The sequence below is a fragment of the Parus major genome, chromosome 8, assembly GCF_001522545.3.
Source record: "Parus major isolate Abel chromosome 8, Parus_major1.1, whole genome shotgun sequence".
Lineage (NCBI taxonomy): Eukaryota > Metazoa > Chordata > Aves > Passeriformes > Paridae > Parus > Parus major.
The window spans coordinates 29,538,702-29,554,610 of record NC_031777.1 but is presented as its reverse complement, the minus strand read 5'-3'; the positions used below and the strand labels follow the sequence as shown (position 1 = coordinate 29,554,610).

General features: G+C 46.0%; 1 protein-coding gene across 1 annotated transcript in view; it reads right to left on the bottom strand.

Moving 5' to 3' along the window:
• The window catches only part of CACHD1 (cache domain containing 1), an 81,285-nt gene that overhangs the window by 14,186 nt on the left and 51,190 nt on the right, over positions 1 to 15,909 (bottom strand). The window contains exons 5-14 of the mRNA XM_015636863.1: positions 15,142 to 15,268; positions 13,002 to 13,146; positions 11,322 to 11,538; positions 8,041 to 8,190; positions 6,819 to 7,052; positions 5,384 to 5,533; positions 4,795 to 4,918; positions 4,199 to 4,316; positions 3,300 to 3,468; positions 902 to 1,044 (exon numbers count right to left, since the gene is read on the bottom strand). Coding sequence (XP_015492349.1) covers positions 902 to 1,044; positions 3,300 to 3,468; positions 4,199 to 4,316; positions 4,795 to 4,918; positions 5,384 to 5,533; positions 6,819 to 7,052; positions 8,041 to 8,190; positions 11,322 to 11,538; positions 13,002 to 13,146; positions 15,142 to 15,268 — 1,577 coding nt within the window. The remainder of the gene's footprint in view (positions 1 to 901; positions 1,045 to 3,299; positions 3,469 to 4,198; positions 4,317 to 4,794; positions 4,919 to 5,383; positions 5,534 to 6,818; positions 7,053 to 8,040; positions 8,191 to 11,321; positions 11,539 to 13,001; positions 13,147 to 15,141; positions 15,269 to 15,909) is intronic.

The following is a 15,909-nucleotide window of genomic DNA, read 5'->3' as shown; positions in this document are numbered from 1 at the left end:
TTCCAAGCAGATTATTAGAGTGAAATGTTGTTGGGGTTATCTCCTTACTTGGTGGGGTTGTTTTTTTTTAACTTGGAGTAAATATAAATAATGTGAAACAGAGATTTCTCATTTGTATGCCTAAAGTGTTTCAGCTCAGAATTTAGCATGGCTTTAACTTTTCTAGTGTTTGTTTTAACAAAGTTCTGTCCCCCTCCTCTGTCCACCCTTAGATCAGAGTTGGGAAGGAATTCCTGGCTGGGAGGGTGAGGCTGCTCCTGGATCCCTGGAAGTAGCCAAGGCCAGCTTGGAGTGATGCATTTTTGGGGCCACCTAAAAGCAGAGGCCAGGCAGAGTTCAGGGAATAAAAAGCTGCTCTATTTATTGAAAGCCTTCAGGTGCCTCTCGGGCACACAAAGCCCCCCAGGGGCTGCACCCAAAATGAACCACGGCTTTTACACTTTGATAAATCTGCTCCATTTCCATATTGGGGGTTCATTTCCCAATTCCAGCTCCAGCTCATGAAGTCATTTAGCCCCAGTTTGCTGCCCCCAACTCACTTTGGTTTCCATCTCTCAGGCCTGAGGCACTGAGGAGTCCTTGATGCCCAGGCCTGGAGAGGAATTGCTGTGTCTGCCCAAAGTGGGAAAGCAGCTGAAGGTGGAAGGTGGAGTTTGGAGCTGTGCACTAAAGAACTGCAGGGTTACAGATACATGAGAAATGGAAAAGACAAAACCCCAAGGCATGAGGAGCACGCTGGGACAGTGTGAAGTCATGGACAGAAGTGGTGATGGCAGACAGAAGGTGTCCTGGGGCGGCAGGGGTGGGATGAGATGGGCTTTAAGGTCCCTCCCAATGGAATGTGCTGGAATTCCCTGTGGGAATGGGCCAGCAGGAAGGCCCAGGTGTGCTGAGGTCCCACCTTGAGGCCGGGGTTGGCGATGAGGCGCGTGTTGTCGCTCAGGTAGGCCGTGTAGTGCTCCACCATCCGCTTGGTCTCGGGCTGGCTCAGGTGCTCGTAGGGGGAGGAGAAGCTGCCTGCAGACAGCATCACCGTGGGGCTCTCTGCAAACACCACAACACCATTTCAGGACACACTGCTGGCTGAGGATGGCTGTGCCATGGGAGCAGGAATGACCCTGCTGCTCTCCCCACTCTGCCACAGCTCAGCACACAGAGAGCCCAACTCCTGCAGGATGCTCTGCACTGGGAGGCAGGGCAGGAAATGTCCATTTTTCCACCCAAACCAGAGCACTTCCCAGCACAATTTCCTCCTCAACTCAGGCTGCACATGAACTCCTCATCCCCTTCTCACCTCAAAACACAGAAGTCACAGCCTCAGCCCCCCTTGTCTGATCTCTGTGTGTCATTTGGTACTCAATGCCCTTGTTCCCAAACCTCAATCATTTCTCAATTGCTTTTTGTGAGATTACAGAAGCTGTTTTCCCTTAAGGAAAGATAATGGGCTAAAGAAGAAATTAAGTATCCCTGTTTAGGTTAGATATCCCAGAGGAAAAGGAAAATGAGTGTTTTCAGTTCCAGAGAACAACATCTGGAGAATCCCAAGTGCACAAGAGGAGCTCCCCAATAAAAGTGCAGGTGTCTGGAGTGATTTTCAGAACAAACTCAAAAGTAAACTTGCACCATGCAGGATCTGTAAAACCAGACAGCTTTTCCTTTTTTAAGAAGAGAAATGATTATGATGATGTGGGGCTGAGGGTTAAGAAGATCTTTTTTGAGGATGTGACCCATGGAACCCAAACTCTCTGTGTGGAATGGTCTCCAGAGGAAAAACTGCAGTGCAGTATGTGAAGTGTTCTGCTTTTAGTCACATTCCTCTCAAACACATCCCCACACATGTGCTGCAGTCCCCACTTCCAAACTTCTACTCCAGTCCTTCATCTGCTTCCCAGAGCAAATATTCTGATTTTGCTTTGAGTGAAGTTTTCCCACTTGACAGCTTAGTACTGCATTTTTGGGATATTCTCCATTTACATCTTTCTGGATATAAGATAATCAAGATTAGGCACCACATTGAAGAAAAAAAACAACTCTGTGTTTTAAACAACAGACAAATTTTAAACAAATTAAAGCAATTTCCACAGGTTTGTCAGCTCCTTCCTCCAGCCTGATCTCACCGAGTTATTTTGCAGGGCTACAAAGAGCTAAGGAAAAATCTCACAACTGTGCCACTAATCCAGCCTGAGACCTTCAAACCCTGCTACAAGCAGAAGTATTTAATTCAGAACTTCTTCCAGTAGAGATTTTAGGGACCTCTCAAGATTATACCTAAATAAGACAGCGTGCAGTGTAGGATGTTCTGTAAAACCCCTCTGTTCTTGGGTTATTTCTGGGTTTTAAGTTCTCTATCCTTCCCAGCCACTGGAACTGCCATGGAGCTTCTCCCTTTTTCACAGCAAGGTTTGAAATCAGTCAGGAAGAGCAGAACCACTTCAGCCTATCAAAACCTGAGAATTCTGAAGGGTCTGGAAACCCTCAGAGCACTGATGTTCTCCCCAACAGGCTTAACTTCTGACTCTGAAGGCATTCAGTGCTTCTGGCAGCGAAAAACTTCCCCAAATCCAAAGCAAAAGAGCAGCAGAGTCCTGCACAACTGGCAGGGACTTCATCCTACTCTGTTACTGCTCAGGGAGCTGCTCCAGAGCCAGGAGAGGACTTGGTTTAAGCTTGGTGAGACACTTCTACTCCTCCCTCTGCACTGTCAGGGCCCCTGCTGGACTCCCAGAGCATTTATCTCCCACTCTGAAGTAAATTTGTTGGTTAAAACCCAGTGCTGATGATGAGCAAGTTGTGGATTCAATCCCTGGCTGGGCCCTTCACTCCATGATCCCTGTGGGATCCAGCTCAGGCTGAGATTCTGTGGAAGAGCTCAGCACTCAGCAGGTCACTGTGACCAAGGAGAGCTGTGAGAAGGTAAAAGCTGATCAGAAAATCTGCCCTGGGAATAAAAACTTCTCAAGGGAAGAGTGCTTCCCATGTTTTGTGAGGAGAGCTTTCCTTTGTGCTGCCACACTTTACAGAAACACACAGGAGGTGTGACAGTGCCAGGGGAGCTCAGGGTGGACATCAGCAGGAATTTCCCCATGGAAAGGGAGCTCAGGCACTGGAACTGCCCAGGGAAGTTTGCAGTGCCCATCCCTGGAGGTGCACAAGGAATTCCTGGAGGTGGCACTGGGGGCTCTGGGCTGGGGACAAGGAGGGGATTTGGGCACAGCTGGGGCTGGACCCTGGAGGTTTTCCCCAAGCTGGATGCTCCTGTGTCCCTGAGGTGGCCAGGACAGGCTGGCAGAGGCCCTCACCCAGCGTGGCCAGCTGCTTGAAGTGCAGGCAGGCGTTGGGCTGGCCCAGCAGGTCCAGCCTGTGGTAGAGCAGTTTGCTGCTGGGGACGGTGTTGAGGTTCTTCAGCTGCTTCACAGGAATTTCTGGCTGGATCACCACCACACACAGGATGAAGGACGTGTCCTGCACCTGCACCAGACACAACCAAACAGAATTTCTGTGTGTCAGAGCCACTGAGTTCTACAAAAAACACTTTCCCACAGTTAACACAGAAAATAAAACCACTGTAATCCTGAAAACCAAACAAGATTTTCATTTTGTTGCTCAATTAGCAATAATTTTTAATTCTAACACTGTTTCATGGATACTTTTTGTCATTAACAGAGGAGAGGTTTCCAGCTGCTGGACACACACTGTTACCTTTATGGAGAGCACAGACAAGTTAACTCTCAAATGCAAGATTTTATTATTTCCACTCTTAATCGTTTGCTGCATGTGCCACATATTTTACTGGTTTGGTATTTTAAGAACTCTAAATTACACCAGACCAGCAAACCTTGGAGTGTCCCAGCTGCTCTGCAAAGGGACTTGGGTATTAAACACAGCATTACAATCTTAAAAAATCAGCTCCAGACATCTTCCTGTGTGAATTTCTGTTAAACAATGACAGATTTAATCTCTTAAAACTGCTCAGCTTAATCCTTTAGGTTGGATTTAACTTCATACTGTGAAATGATTCACGAGTACCTTCTTGAGTTTGTTGGCACAAAGCAACCAATTCTTGCTGGCATCAGTGAATTCACCTGGATTATGTTTAACCTCAGATTCCATTTTAATCCCTGGGTTGAGATTAGTGATTAGATATTCCCAAACTGAAGGAAGGACAGTAGCAGTGCCATGAATTCCTTGTTTTCCTCACCATTTTCCAGGCATAGCTGACGTTGTAGGCTTCTTTCCCAATCTCCCTCAGCTTGTTGACGTGCCAGGACAGCGAGGAGTTCACAGGAACTGTGATGATCTGGCTGCCCAAGGGAATGCTGCAGTGGCAGATAAAACATCCAGCATTTTATTAAACACTGAGCAAAACTGTTAGGGCTGCAGCAAAATCCTTCTATTGTGTGTTTATATAATTATCATAAGAATTGAAGGAATGTTATTTGTGCTTGGTGAAGGAAAGCATGTGTGTGTGCTGAAAATGCACTTTTTCATCTTAAAAATTCTCAGATTAGGCAAAGGATAAAAAAAAAAAACTCAGAACAAATAGTGGGAAATCTTCCTGAGAGGGAAGAGAGAGATTAGAAGGAATATTCCCCAGATCAGCTGGGAAACACTACAGAACAAATGACAATCAAAAAAAGTTGGAGGAAAAATCAAACCAGAATTGTTAAGGGGGGAAAAAAATCCATCCAAACATCCAGATATTGTAAGAAAAGGATTTTTACTTTCTAGCCTCTTAAAATTCCTCTAGAAATGCTCCCAGTGCTGCTCATTTGGGAGCTGCATCCCATTCCTCACCTGAGGATGTTCTGGCGCACCAGCTCAAACTTGGGGATGTTCTCGTAGTGGATGATGTCTGTGTGGAGAGGAGGCTCAGACAGCAGGTAGGGCCTGGTCAGGGAGGGGTGCATCAGAGTGTACCCTAAAAAACAAACAAAATCCCAAAAACTGAGCCTAGGATAGGTATTTTAGGGGAAAAAAAGAATATATATAATTACAAGTTATTTTGGTGAAGATGGCAGGGAGCAAACAATCATCAAAGGGGCTGCAAATGAAAAGCAGCTTGAAAAAATCAGCAATAAAACAAGCTGGATCCGAGGTAAAGAGCTGGAAACACACATTAACATCAGTTTTCTGTCTTTCCCAGAAAACCTTGGGTGTCACAGGTGTAATAAATCCCCACAGCAAGAGATTCCAAACCAGAACTCCAGGATAGAAGTTTCAAGCCACAAATCCACCTAAAATCTCCAGCAACATCCAGGCAAAACCAACCAACAACACGTGATTAAATTTTAATGAATATTATCATTCATTACTTAGAGACTGCTCAGAGATGTGAGAATTCAGAATTGGTGGGACCAGAGGAGATGATCTGAGCCCAAATCACCTTTATTATCGATGAGGAAGGTGTAGGATCCCAAGGAGTCCTGGTAATAGGTGACATCTTCCAAGATATAGGCAAGATTGACATCAACTCCAACAATCCCCAGCAGGAGGTTCCCAAAGTAACAGGGTTTGCTGACAGTCATTATCAGGCCTTGGAAGGAGAGAAACACCATAAAACCATCAGAAATATCATCTGGTTAATGATTTTGAGAGGAAACAGGGCATTTTGAGATGTTACATTTTATTTTTAATTTATTAAAATTTTTAATTTATTTTATTTTTTATTTTTATTTACAGTTCCATTTTATTTTTGTTCCATGCTGGAATAGGGCCAGGGAAGCTCAGCAGTTTCTGTTGTGTCTGGCTGCTGTCAGCCACTCTCCTAATAAATTAATCTGGGTTTCTGCTGGTCACCTGAATTCATTAGAACACACCACCATTGATGTTTGTCAGTCTCCAAGTGGGTTCCTTATAGATAAAAAATTAATTTGTGTGGAAAGCCAACAGAGTTCCTTTAACAGAATGTAGGACCATTAAAAAATAGGATGGGAGAGGAAGGAAATGACTTTGTCTTTGTAAAGCAGCAGTTGGGATGAGTTGTTACTCATCTAATGCATAATCAGAGTATTAAATCTCTGCTAAACTAAACCCCAGTATTGCCACTGTGCTGGGAATCATATCCATAATTACCCAACAGTTTGGGATTTATCTCATCCCTGAGGTGAGAATTCTGCAACTTCTTCTTGCTCCTATTTTCTCCACCACTGTTTGGAAACTCAGCAGCTCTTCCCTCACCCCAAGATAAAATTCATTTGCATGTACAATGAAATACTCTGAAATCCATGTAAGACAAAGCTCTCCATTGCACCATTCCCAATCCTTTGCTGCTCACATTTTCCATTGGATATGGCTCTGGGAGAGAGCAGTAACTGAGTTTAATCACCAAGGGAGGGAATGCAGGAAGGAGCAAAAGCTCAGACTCAGATTTGCTCAGGAACAGCTTTAAATTCAGTTTGGGTCTCAGAACAGTCCAGGTGTGCTGAAGACAAAGAAAGGCTGAGGGTGGCCAGCTTGGGACAATAATTAACAATAATTAACAATCTCTCCTTGTGCCATTTGCCAGGCTGCTTTTATCCTGCTCTTACACAGGGCTGCCCTGGATGCCATTCCAACCTATTTCCCTGCAGCACCAAGAATTCCTCTCCACAGATTAAATTATGGATGTTGTGTATGAACTCATACATGGGAACAAATCCCACCACAAGAATCCAAACTAAATCTGTCAACTCCATATCTTGTCACCACTTCTTTCACAACCAAACCTTCTGCAGATGACAATGGTACAGACAAAAACCAAAATCATGCAGGACATTAGAGTGTGCTTGGGGATGTGAAAGCCAAGAGAAGCTGATCTCTGATGGTTTCACAGCACTCACCATCCCCCATCTCATCCGAGAAGGGCAGGCTGAACACGGCCTCATCGATCATCCTGTTGGGCAGGTTTGTGTAGAACCTGCCCACGGTGGTCTCCAGGTTGCTGAGCTGGTTGAGGACCATCATGCTGCCCTTGGTGACGGGGAGGGCGCTGCGGTCGGCCACGCCGTACTTGGCCGAGTTCTGCTCGGCCAGGTCCCGCAGGAAGGCCAGCTCCTTCAGCCCTGTCACCCCCTCTGCCACACAGCAGGGGCACAAAACACGAGCAAAACAGACAAAACAAGCTTCATTTCCATCCAGGCTCTGCATCCTGCTCCAAGCAGCCTACTCTGTACTGAAAATTCTATATTCTTGTTTAAGTGCTTAAAGATCGGTTTGAAGAAAATTAATTACCTAACACCAAATTTAATGACATTGCCTCTCTCCTACTGTTGCACAGTGCAAAAATTGGCCATGCTGTTCACATCCCCAGTTGAAACAAAGCCCTTGGAACAGAGAGTTGTGTGCCCCATAAATCCACAGGACAGCTCTTTGTTCTCCACCGGTGGCTCGCCCACAGGAGCGAATCCTCTGCCCTGGGAGATAACAGGCTTTGTTCTCCAGCTGAATCATTCCACTTTCACACTTCACTCAAGTCCCAGCCTCAACTCCTGCACACAAATCAAAACCTTTTGCACGCCCCAGTCTCAAGGGTGTATTTAAATTTACAACCAAATCATACATTAGGTTAAGCATTCACTTCCTTGGCTATTTTCAGTAATACAACAAATTGCCTTTGTGCCAAAAATGGGGTTTTTTTGGAAAATGAGGGGGTGATCTTCATGTTTAACTTCACTCCTGGGTTGGTTTCCAGGTTATCAAAGCATTTCAGATTTGGTCTGATCTCCCATTCACCCTCCCTGGCTGATGGAGTCACATTTAGCCCCAGTTTGCTGCCCTTCAGAAAGGTTTGCAACTGCAATTATTAATAAATTTAACTCAGTCTGGACAATCCAGGCCACAATATTTTATATCCCTGCAGCTGCACTGGGATACACAAGGATAGAGTGGCACAGTTTTAAACACCAAAGTGACAACATCTGGATGCAGCTTCTGCTTAAATGTGCCAAAATCCATGAACAAACTGCTCCCAGTAAGGCCTGGAATTAGCCTGGAATGAGCTGGATAAACGAGCTGTGCCAGGAAAGGGAATTTTATGGCCTGGAAATCACAACCATCTCTCACCATTCATGAGGGCATAAGTGAGGATCATCACTGAGTTATTGAGGAAGCTGTTTTCTTCGTTGATGACACGCAGAGTGGATTTTTTATCATCTTCTGAGGAATCTTTTGATGTGATCCCGGCCGAGAGATAAATGATGACCATGTCAGTATCTGAAACACAATCACAGACACAGCACAAAGGTTTGAATTCGGGTGAGAGCCCTGAAATCTGCTCACAGCAGCTTCATCCAGGGGACAAACCCACTGCAGCCACATGGATTCCAGCCTCTGGTGTTCAGGCTGCTCTCCTGGCACTCAGCAAATTCCTGTTTGGTTTGGTGCCTGTCGGCCACCCACGAGAACTGGGGCTTCTTCTCCTGAGCAAACCCCACAGGCACCTTCTGCCTCTGGAGTCATGGAATGGTTTGGGTTGGAAAGGACCTTAAACACCATCCAGTCCCACCTTTCACTGTCCCAGGCTGCTCCAAGCCCTGTCCAGCCTGGCCTTGGGCACTGCCAGGGATCCAGGGACAGCCCCAGCTGCTCTGGGCACCTGTGCCAGGGCCTCCTCACCTTCCCAACAACAACTCCTCCCCAAGATCCCATCTAACTCTTCCTCTGGCACTGGGAGCCATTCCCTGTGTCCTGTCCCTCCATCCCTTGTCCCAGATCCCTCCCCAGCTCTCCTGGCACTTCAGCCTCCCTGGATCCTCCTCACCTCCAGGCTGAGGAGCTTGGCTGCCTCCAGGCAGGAACACACAGATCCAGCACCTGGAGCAGCTGCTCCAATTCCATGGAAAAGACTCCACAAGGTAAAAACCTGCACTTTTCATCTCCTGCCCCTCTGTTCTCCTTCCATCCTGCAATGCTAAGGCATGGAGCTGCACAGGATGCCTTCCCATGGAGCAGGGCAGAGCAGAAAGCTTGGGAACGTCGCCTGACACTTTCCCTGGAACACGTTTTTCAGGCTGAGGATGTTCCTGGCCAAAGTCCTGCCCAAAGCCATTGAACACAACAATTCACAGTCCTGTGCTTGCTCCCCAGCCTGCCCCATCACATTTATCTCAGGATTGAGAGTGGTTTGTGTTTATAATGAACACAGAGTAAATCCAGAGCGCTGGGCTGACGTGGTCACATCCCAACTTTCACCTGGATTTTTGGTGGATTTTCTGTACTGGTTTATTAAATAGGTATCAATGCTTTGACTTGCACATTTTGTCCTCATGACTTGACCAGAATTTGACACAAACAGGAAGTGCTGTTAATTTGGGGGAATTTCTACCTTAGTTTTTTGTAAGGGCTAGAAGCAGGAAAAAAAGCAAATCCAGGTATTAAAGCAGCTTTGGGTGAAGTTTAAGGACAATTGTTGCTGTGTTTCCAAGGCTACAGCAGGGATATTCTATCTGCAGCCAGGCATGGTGCTGCAGCCTAGATTGACAAGAGCCAGTCCTAAATCTGCACCAGGGACCAGAGCAAGCAGCTTTTGGAGCATTTTGTCACCTTTTAGGATCTGCTGAGCAGGACTGCAGTAGGAAGTGAAGCAGAAAATCCAGATTAACAGCACAGTTCTCCCATCTCACACCAGCAGTTCCCTTCTGGCTTTGCCAGTGTGAATTTGGGATTGAGGCTGTATCTCAACAGCTTCCCTGACACACCCACACATTGTTCTCTGGGAACAGGATGTTAGAAAATTAACAGTGAAATGAAGGAGGTTGGTTTTTTTTGTGGGTTTGTTTTTTTTAAAAAAAAATGAAAAGATTATTTACAAGAAAATGAGACATGTTTTATAAACATCCTCTTCTCAAACCTATTGTGTCTCACACCAGGAATTCTGAAATTCGTTATAAACACTTTAGATCTTCACAATCTTCCACATGTAGAGAAAAGCAGAATCCAAACATTTGCATTTTAACTGCCCAAAAGGGTTGTTTCATATGAAACCTAGTAAAGTATGAATATGCCAAAACTTCTGATGCTAGTAGAAAACAGTGCCAAACACAAAATCATGGAATCCTGGAAAGGTTTGGGTTGGGAGGGACCTTAAAGCCCATCTCATCCCACCCCTGCCATGGGCAGGGACACCTCCCACTATCCCAGATTGCTCCAAGCCCTGTCCAAGCTGGCCTTGGACACTTCCAGGAATGGGGAATATGCAGGAGGATGCTCAGAGACTCCTCAGCTGATGTTCTTGGAACAGCTCCTGATGACAAATTCATCCCAGCCAGCTGCACTGTTTATTTTGCATTTGCTGGAGTTGCTCCCCATCATGATTTTGCCAGAGGATGGTAAATCCTGCCCTTGCCAACCTCATCCTTTGTCCAGTCACACAAAGGCTCCCTGTGCCAGTGGCCTGAAGCTCAAGAATGGGCTGAACCTTTGGTAGCCAAAGCACCATCCCATAAACCCAAGGAATGTGAGGGTATTTCCTCATTCTTTCCAAAGCACTTCAATTCCTGGACTTGTCCTGTCTCTCTGGTCCTGCTCAGCCCCTGAGCTCTCTGAAGGATCTGCTCTCCCTGGAGCAGGCACAGGGCCAGGCTGTGGGAATTGTGTTAAATAATCCCAGTATCCCCATGGAGAGGGGCTGTTCCCTCCACCCTGCCACGGCACTGCTGCTGTTCCTCAAATCTGAGGAGCACTCAGAGTGCAGAATTCACCTTCCACAGCTTCCTCAATTTCACATCCATCTCTTCCATGTCTTTCACCACATCCTCATTACCAAAAACACCCAGAAAAACCCCAAATCTTGGGAAAGGGAGGGATAAAGTTCATAATGAGCACCCAGAGTTCAGGGAGGGTGCTCTGAGGTGAAGGAAGATTTAGCCAGGACAGCTTTGTGTTCCACAAAACATCACCCATAATTGGTATCCTCAAAAGAGCCATTTCCCTGGGAAGCAAGGGCTGCTTCCCCAGGATTCCAATCAGGCACATCATCCATATGCAAATGAACCAGCAATCATTAAATGAACCTGCAGAAGCTGCGGTTTTCCTGGAAAAGCCCCCCCATACAGACTGGGGAAATAACTCAGCTATCACACAGATCAATCCTGCATTTTCCTCTTTCAGTTCAAAAGAAGGGCAAGGCAGCAAGTGACACAAGTGAGAAGGGAAAGGACACATCCAACAATCCCTCACACGGATTGCAGCCCAAGGAAACGCTCCCTAAAACAAAAATACAGGGGACAGAGCACATTTTTGTTAATATTCAACACACTCCACTCCCTTGGCCTCTACCAAAGTGAGAATGTGAAATAAGAAAACATTGGCTGAAATAAGCATGCTTGCACAAGAGGCTGCCTTACTTCCTTGGAGCCTGGTGCCGTTGTTGGTGTTCCGGAGGAGCTGGAAAGCTTTTTGGAATCCCAGGGCGTGCTGTGTGGAGCTGTCAGAGGCCTTGATGCTGCTGACAAAGGTGGACATCTTCCTCTTGGTCTCACTGGTGGCAGGGGACAGGAAGGTCTTGTAGCACTGGTCCAGGGAGCACGTCCGCACCGCGTCCGCCACCGTCAGCACCGAGATCTGCCGCGAAGAGAGAGATTCCATGGGATCTCCTGGAACTGATCCTCCCCTGGATCTGCACACCCAGACACACCACACAGGGAGAAGCCAGCTGAGGAGATCCCATGGGTCTCAAAGTGGATTGTTGGGAAAGATATGATTCAGGCATAAATCTGTTGAATTTCAAAGGGATTGTGGGGAGTTTGAGGAAAAGAGATTTTGGTATTTGGTTCTCAGAGGAGTCACTCTGCTCCCTCACAATGGGTAATGCACTGCTCTGGGCAGAGCCTGGGTGAGAACTGACAGGGAAATCAGCAGAGAGCATTTTCAGGAAAGCCTGGAGAGCCCAGAGAAATGAAAAAAAAATAACCCCTCTAAGGACCCCTCCCTGCAAAGCTTTTTGTTGTTTTAACGTTTCAGTCAAAGCAAGACCACTCTGACATCAGCTTTTCCTGTAAATAAGTTAATGCAACTGTTACCACTATGCCTTAATGACATCTAACACAGCAGGCTCATTAACTGAGTGACAAACTTCATTAGGGAGCAAGACTGAGGCAAGACAATCACAGAATTAAGCAGTAATTAGATACCTGTGTAACAGGTTCTGTACCCACTGAGACCAAGGAATAGGTGTCTTAAATGTGCTCTCTATTCTAATACAAACCCTTCTGACACTTAAATTTAAGTGCTATTAATCCTGCTGAACTGTAAGATTGCTTTACCACATTAAATCTCTACAAAAGCACAAAGTTACAAGTGGTTTTCTCATACTAGTCATGAGAATACTTAAGGCAAAAGATTATCATCTGTTTTCTTCAATTTAACTGAAACTCTTCCTACTCACAAAAGAAAACCCAAGCTCAAGGTCTCACCAGCAGAGAGTTACTAAAAGTTAAGACCAAAATTGAGACTTCTTATAGAAGCATCTTATGAGTTTCTGGTTGTCTCTACTGAAAAAAATTACAGGTTAAGTGACTTTTTCACTGTCAAATGACAGAGGAAGAAATCAAACCCAGATTTCTCAGCCCTCTGCTGCCACCATAATGATCTGTGAATCTTCCAAACACTAATTATGCTTCAGCTCACCCCAGTACTGCAGGAGAATAAATAATTTCCACTTTCATAAGACAAAAAGAGAGGTTCAGAGGTGAAATGAGCTGCTCAAAGCAGTCTAGGGTGAGAGAAGGAGTCATGTTTGGAGCGTGGTTCTTCCTCCTGCTGACCATCACTGAAATATCTGCTGAGATGGATAAGCCTTTAAAGATTGCTCAGGTACAAGATTTTGCCTTAGATCAGTGGGATTTCATGTTTTCCCAGCCTGCAGATCCCCAAATGTCTCCCCTGAGGCAGAAAAGTTCCAAGAGTGAGCTCAAGGCTGTGTCACTGCAGCTCCCAGATCCGCAGGAGTCCGTGGGCTGAACACAGCGCTTTGGGTGAGAACCAAAATCCCAGGGAAAGCTGCTCCTTGCCTGGAGAAAGCTCACCTTGTCGTGCTCATCAATGGAGCTGAGGATGACCTGGGCAGCATCCTTGGCAATCTGGAGCTGTGTCTCTGACACAGAGGCCCCGTGGTCCACGATGACCACGATGTGCTTGGACTGAGGGCGAACGGTCGAGACGTAGACGGGCCTGAGGAGGGACAAAAGCCAAAGCACCATCATTCATCAGGCACCCTGTCACCCACTGAAATGCTCCCAAAGTGGAAACAGGCAGGAATTAAAACACCCAAGCAAACAACCAGGAAGAAACAATGAATTATACCAGGGATTTTTTTTCCCCCCTTAAGAAAACTTGCATCAGGAAAGGCCAGCTGAGAATCTGAACGTGCAGAAATGCCTCTCACTTTCTGAATGTTTTAACCTAAACCAGGTTCTTCTCTCTGTCACAGCAAGAGCTTTCAGGAATAAAGCTTGTTGCTTGGTTTGGGATCACTGCAGCAGTTCACACCAAGGTTTGAATGAAGTGAGAAATGCCTCCTGGTAAATCCTGCCTGCTGGGAACTTCACCCACATGTGAACTGAGTGCAACAATAGGGATGTGCCGGGGCCATGACAAGTAAAAACCTGTGCAGCAGCAGGGAGTTGATCAGCCCAGGGTGTTTGGGTTGTTATAAGAAGGCTCCTGGCCAAGGCAGGCTGCCCTGGGATGACTCTCAGCCAAGTCATGCTCCACAAGCCCTTGGATCTGCCCAGTTTTACATCCCAAAGTGAGCAAACACCAGTGAGGACTCTCGGTGCTGCCATGGGGCTGTGCTAACACCAGAAAACTTGTTTCCAGGGAAGTGTTTTCACATCCAGCACAATATTGAGAGATTTGTGAAAGAGTTCATAAGCTCTCATGTCAAGGTTTCAACCTGGAATAAATTAGGAAGATCCTCAGCATGGAGGAAGGATTAAAATAAAATGGCAAGATTCTCTTTCCTCTTTAGTCCAGACACAAAACCAGTTACAGTCAAATGAGAGTTCTGGGATCTAAATTTTATTATATCAAAGGCAGACAGAGAAATCTTATTAAGAGGAAAGGAAATGCAGAAGATTTGAGACAAGGCACTGCAGTAAACAACTGGCACAAATCAGTTCTCAGCTGTAAAACAGCCTGCAGCTCTACCCTGGATTAATACCTGAAACTGGGCCTTTGATCTTCAAAGCACTGAAACATTAACTAATTAATTCACCCAAGCTACCCTCTGAAGTAAATATTACCCAAAAGATACCCCTTATTTAGGCATAGAGAAACTATGGCCCAGACTAAGAGATTTGGATAAAATCACTGATGGTTTCAGTGGCCAAGTTCTGGGCAGGACCCAGCTCTCACCTCTTCAGACCACACCTTTCCAAGGCCCAGAAAACCCAGCCAAGCTCAGAACTTTGTGCTTTGATGACACACCAAAGATACCATCAGTGAACTTTGGATTGCTCAACCCTGACAAGAAACCAAACTCTCCTTAGTGTCCCCAAAAAGTTCCTGGATTAACTCATACAATTAATTAATGTGTGACTCCCCACCCTTGAACCTTCATCAATCCCATGGGACTGACAGAAAAAGCAGGGAAAGATACTGGACCTCAAATTCTTGGCTTCATGTCTAGAGAACAGAAATCCCTGTGCAGCAAACCCTGCCCCCAGCTGATGCTTTATTTTTATTTTGTTTATTTTAGTGGAAGGAAATTTGCACTGCTGCTTCCCTACCACCCATGATGTCCCACCTGAACCTGGGGAAAAATGTTCTTACCCACGTGCCCTTCCCAGTCTCTCATCCTTCCCCTCCCTCCCCAAAGTGATGTACCTGCCAAATCTGCAGAGTGTGTGCTCACTGCTTTATTAACAGGGGTCAACTATGAGTCAAATATAAGTCAGATTTTGCCTGCAGGCTGACCCACAACTCCAAGTCACTGCTGTTTACAGCTGATTTAATTTGGGAGAGGTGAGGAACCTGTTTGGAATTTCAGTTGAGTTTCTTAGAAGTGAAAAGTGGTGCTTTAAAAAACGACCCTAAGAAAACCCAAGGGACTCCATTAGAAGTAACTCATGAATGTTGTCAGCTTGGCAAAGGACAACACTGAATGAAATCAGGGCTTGAGGAATTAATGCTTTTCCCAGGAAACTGGAAGGAGGCAAATCCTACCTGCTGCGGTGTTCATAGCTGCCTTTACACCGGAACTTGTGGGCTGGGAACACGGTGAAAATCCCTTCTTCTGAGCTGAAATATTGCCACTTAATTCCTGGGTTAGACTTCAGGTTATCAGCAAGGACTGCAGGGAGGAAAGGGAAAAGCAAGCAGAGTTACAAAGGCAGCCCAGACCAGGAGGTTTTGTTACTCAGGGCCTCTCTCGTGGAGTTTGGAGAAGAACAATCAGAGCCCAACATGAAACACAAACTGCTCTGCTCAGGACAGGTAAAACTCACTGGTAAAACTGATTTGCAAACAGTTCAAGTCTTTTGGAAACTCAGCACTGGATTGGACAGATTTTGTTTAATGTGTGATGACAGTTCCTGAATCTCTGAAGCAGACCCAGGTCCCAGGAAGGCAAGGCCAGAGTGAGGAAGGGAGAGATTAAAGCAATTTTATATAATAGATATACACCCCTAGACCTCCATGTAATAATAAATATACTGTCACCATCCCTTCCATAAAGGGAAAAGCCTCCACGTTAAAAAATCCTGGGGTTTTTGGTGGAATAACTCCAAAATATTAAACAGGTTTGGTGCTCACAGCTTCATAACCAACCTGTTGCCAGGGAAGGGAACAGATCCCATGGGCACAGGGAAGGGAACAGATCCCACAGGCATTGGGAAGGAACAGATCCCACAGGCATTGGGAAGGAACAGATCCCACAGGCATTGGGAAGGAACAGATCCCATGGGCATTGGGAAGGAACAGATCCCATGGGCA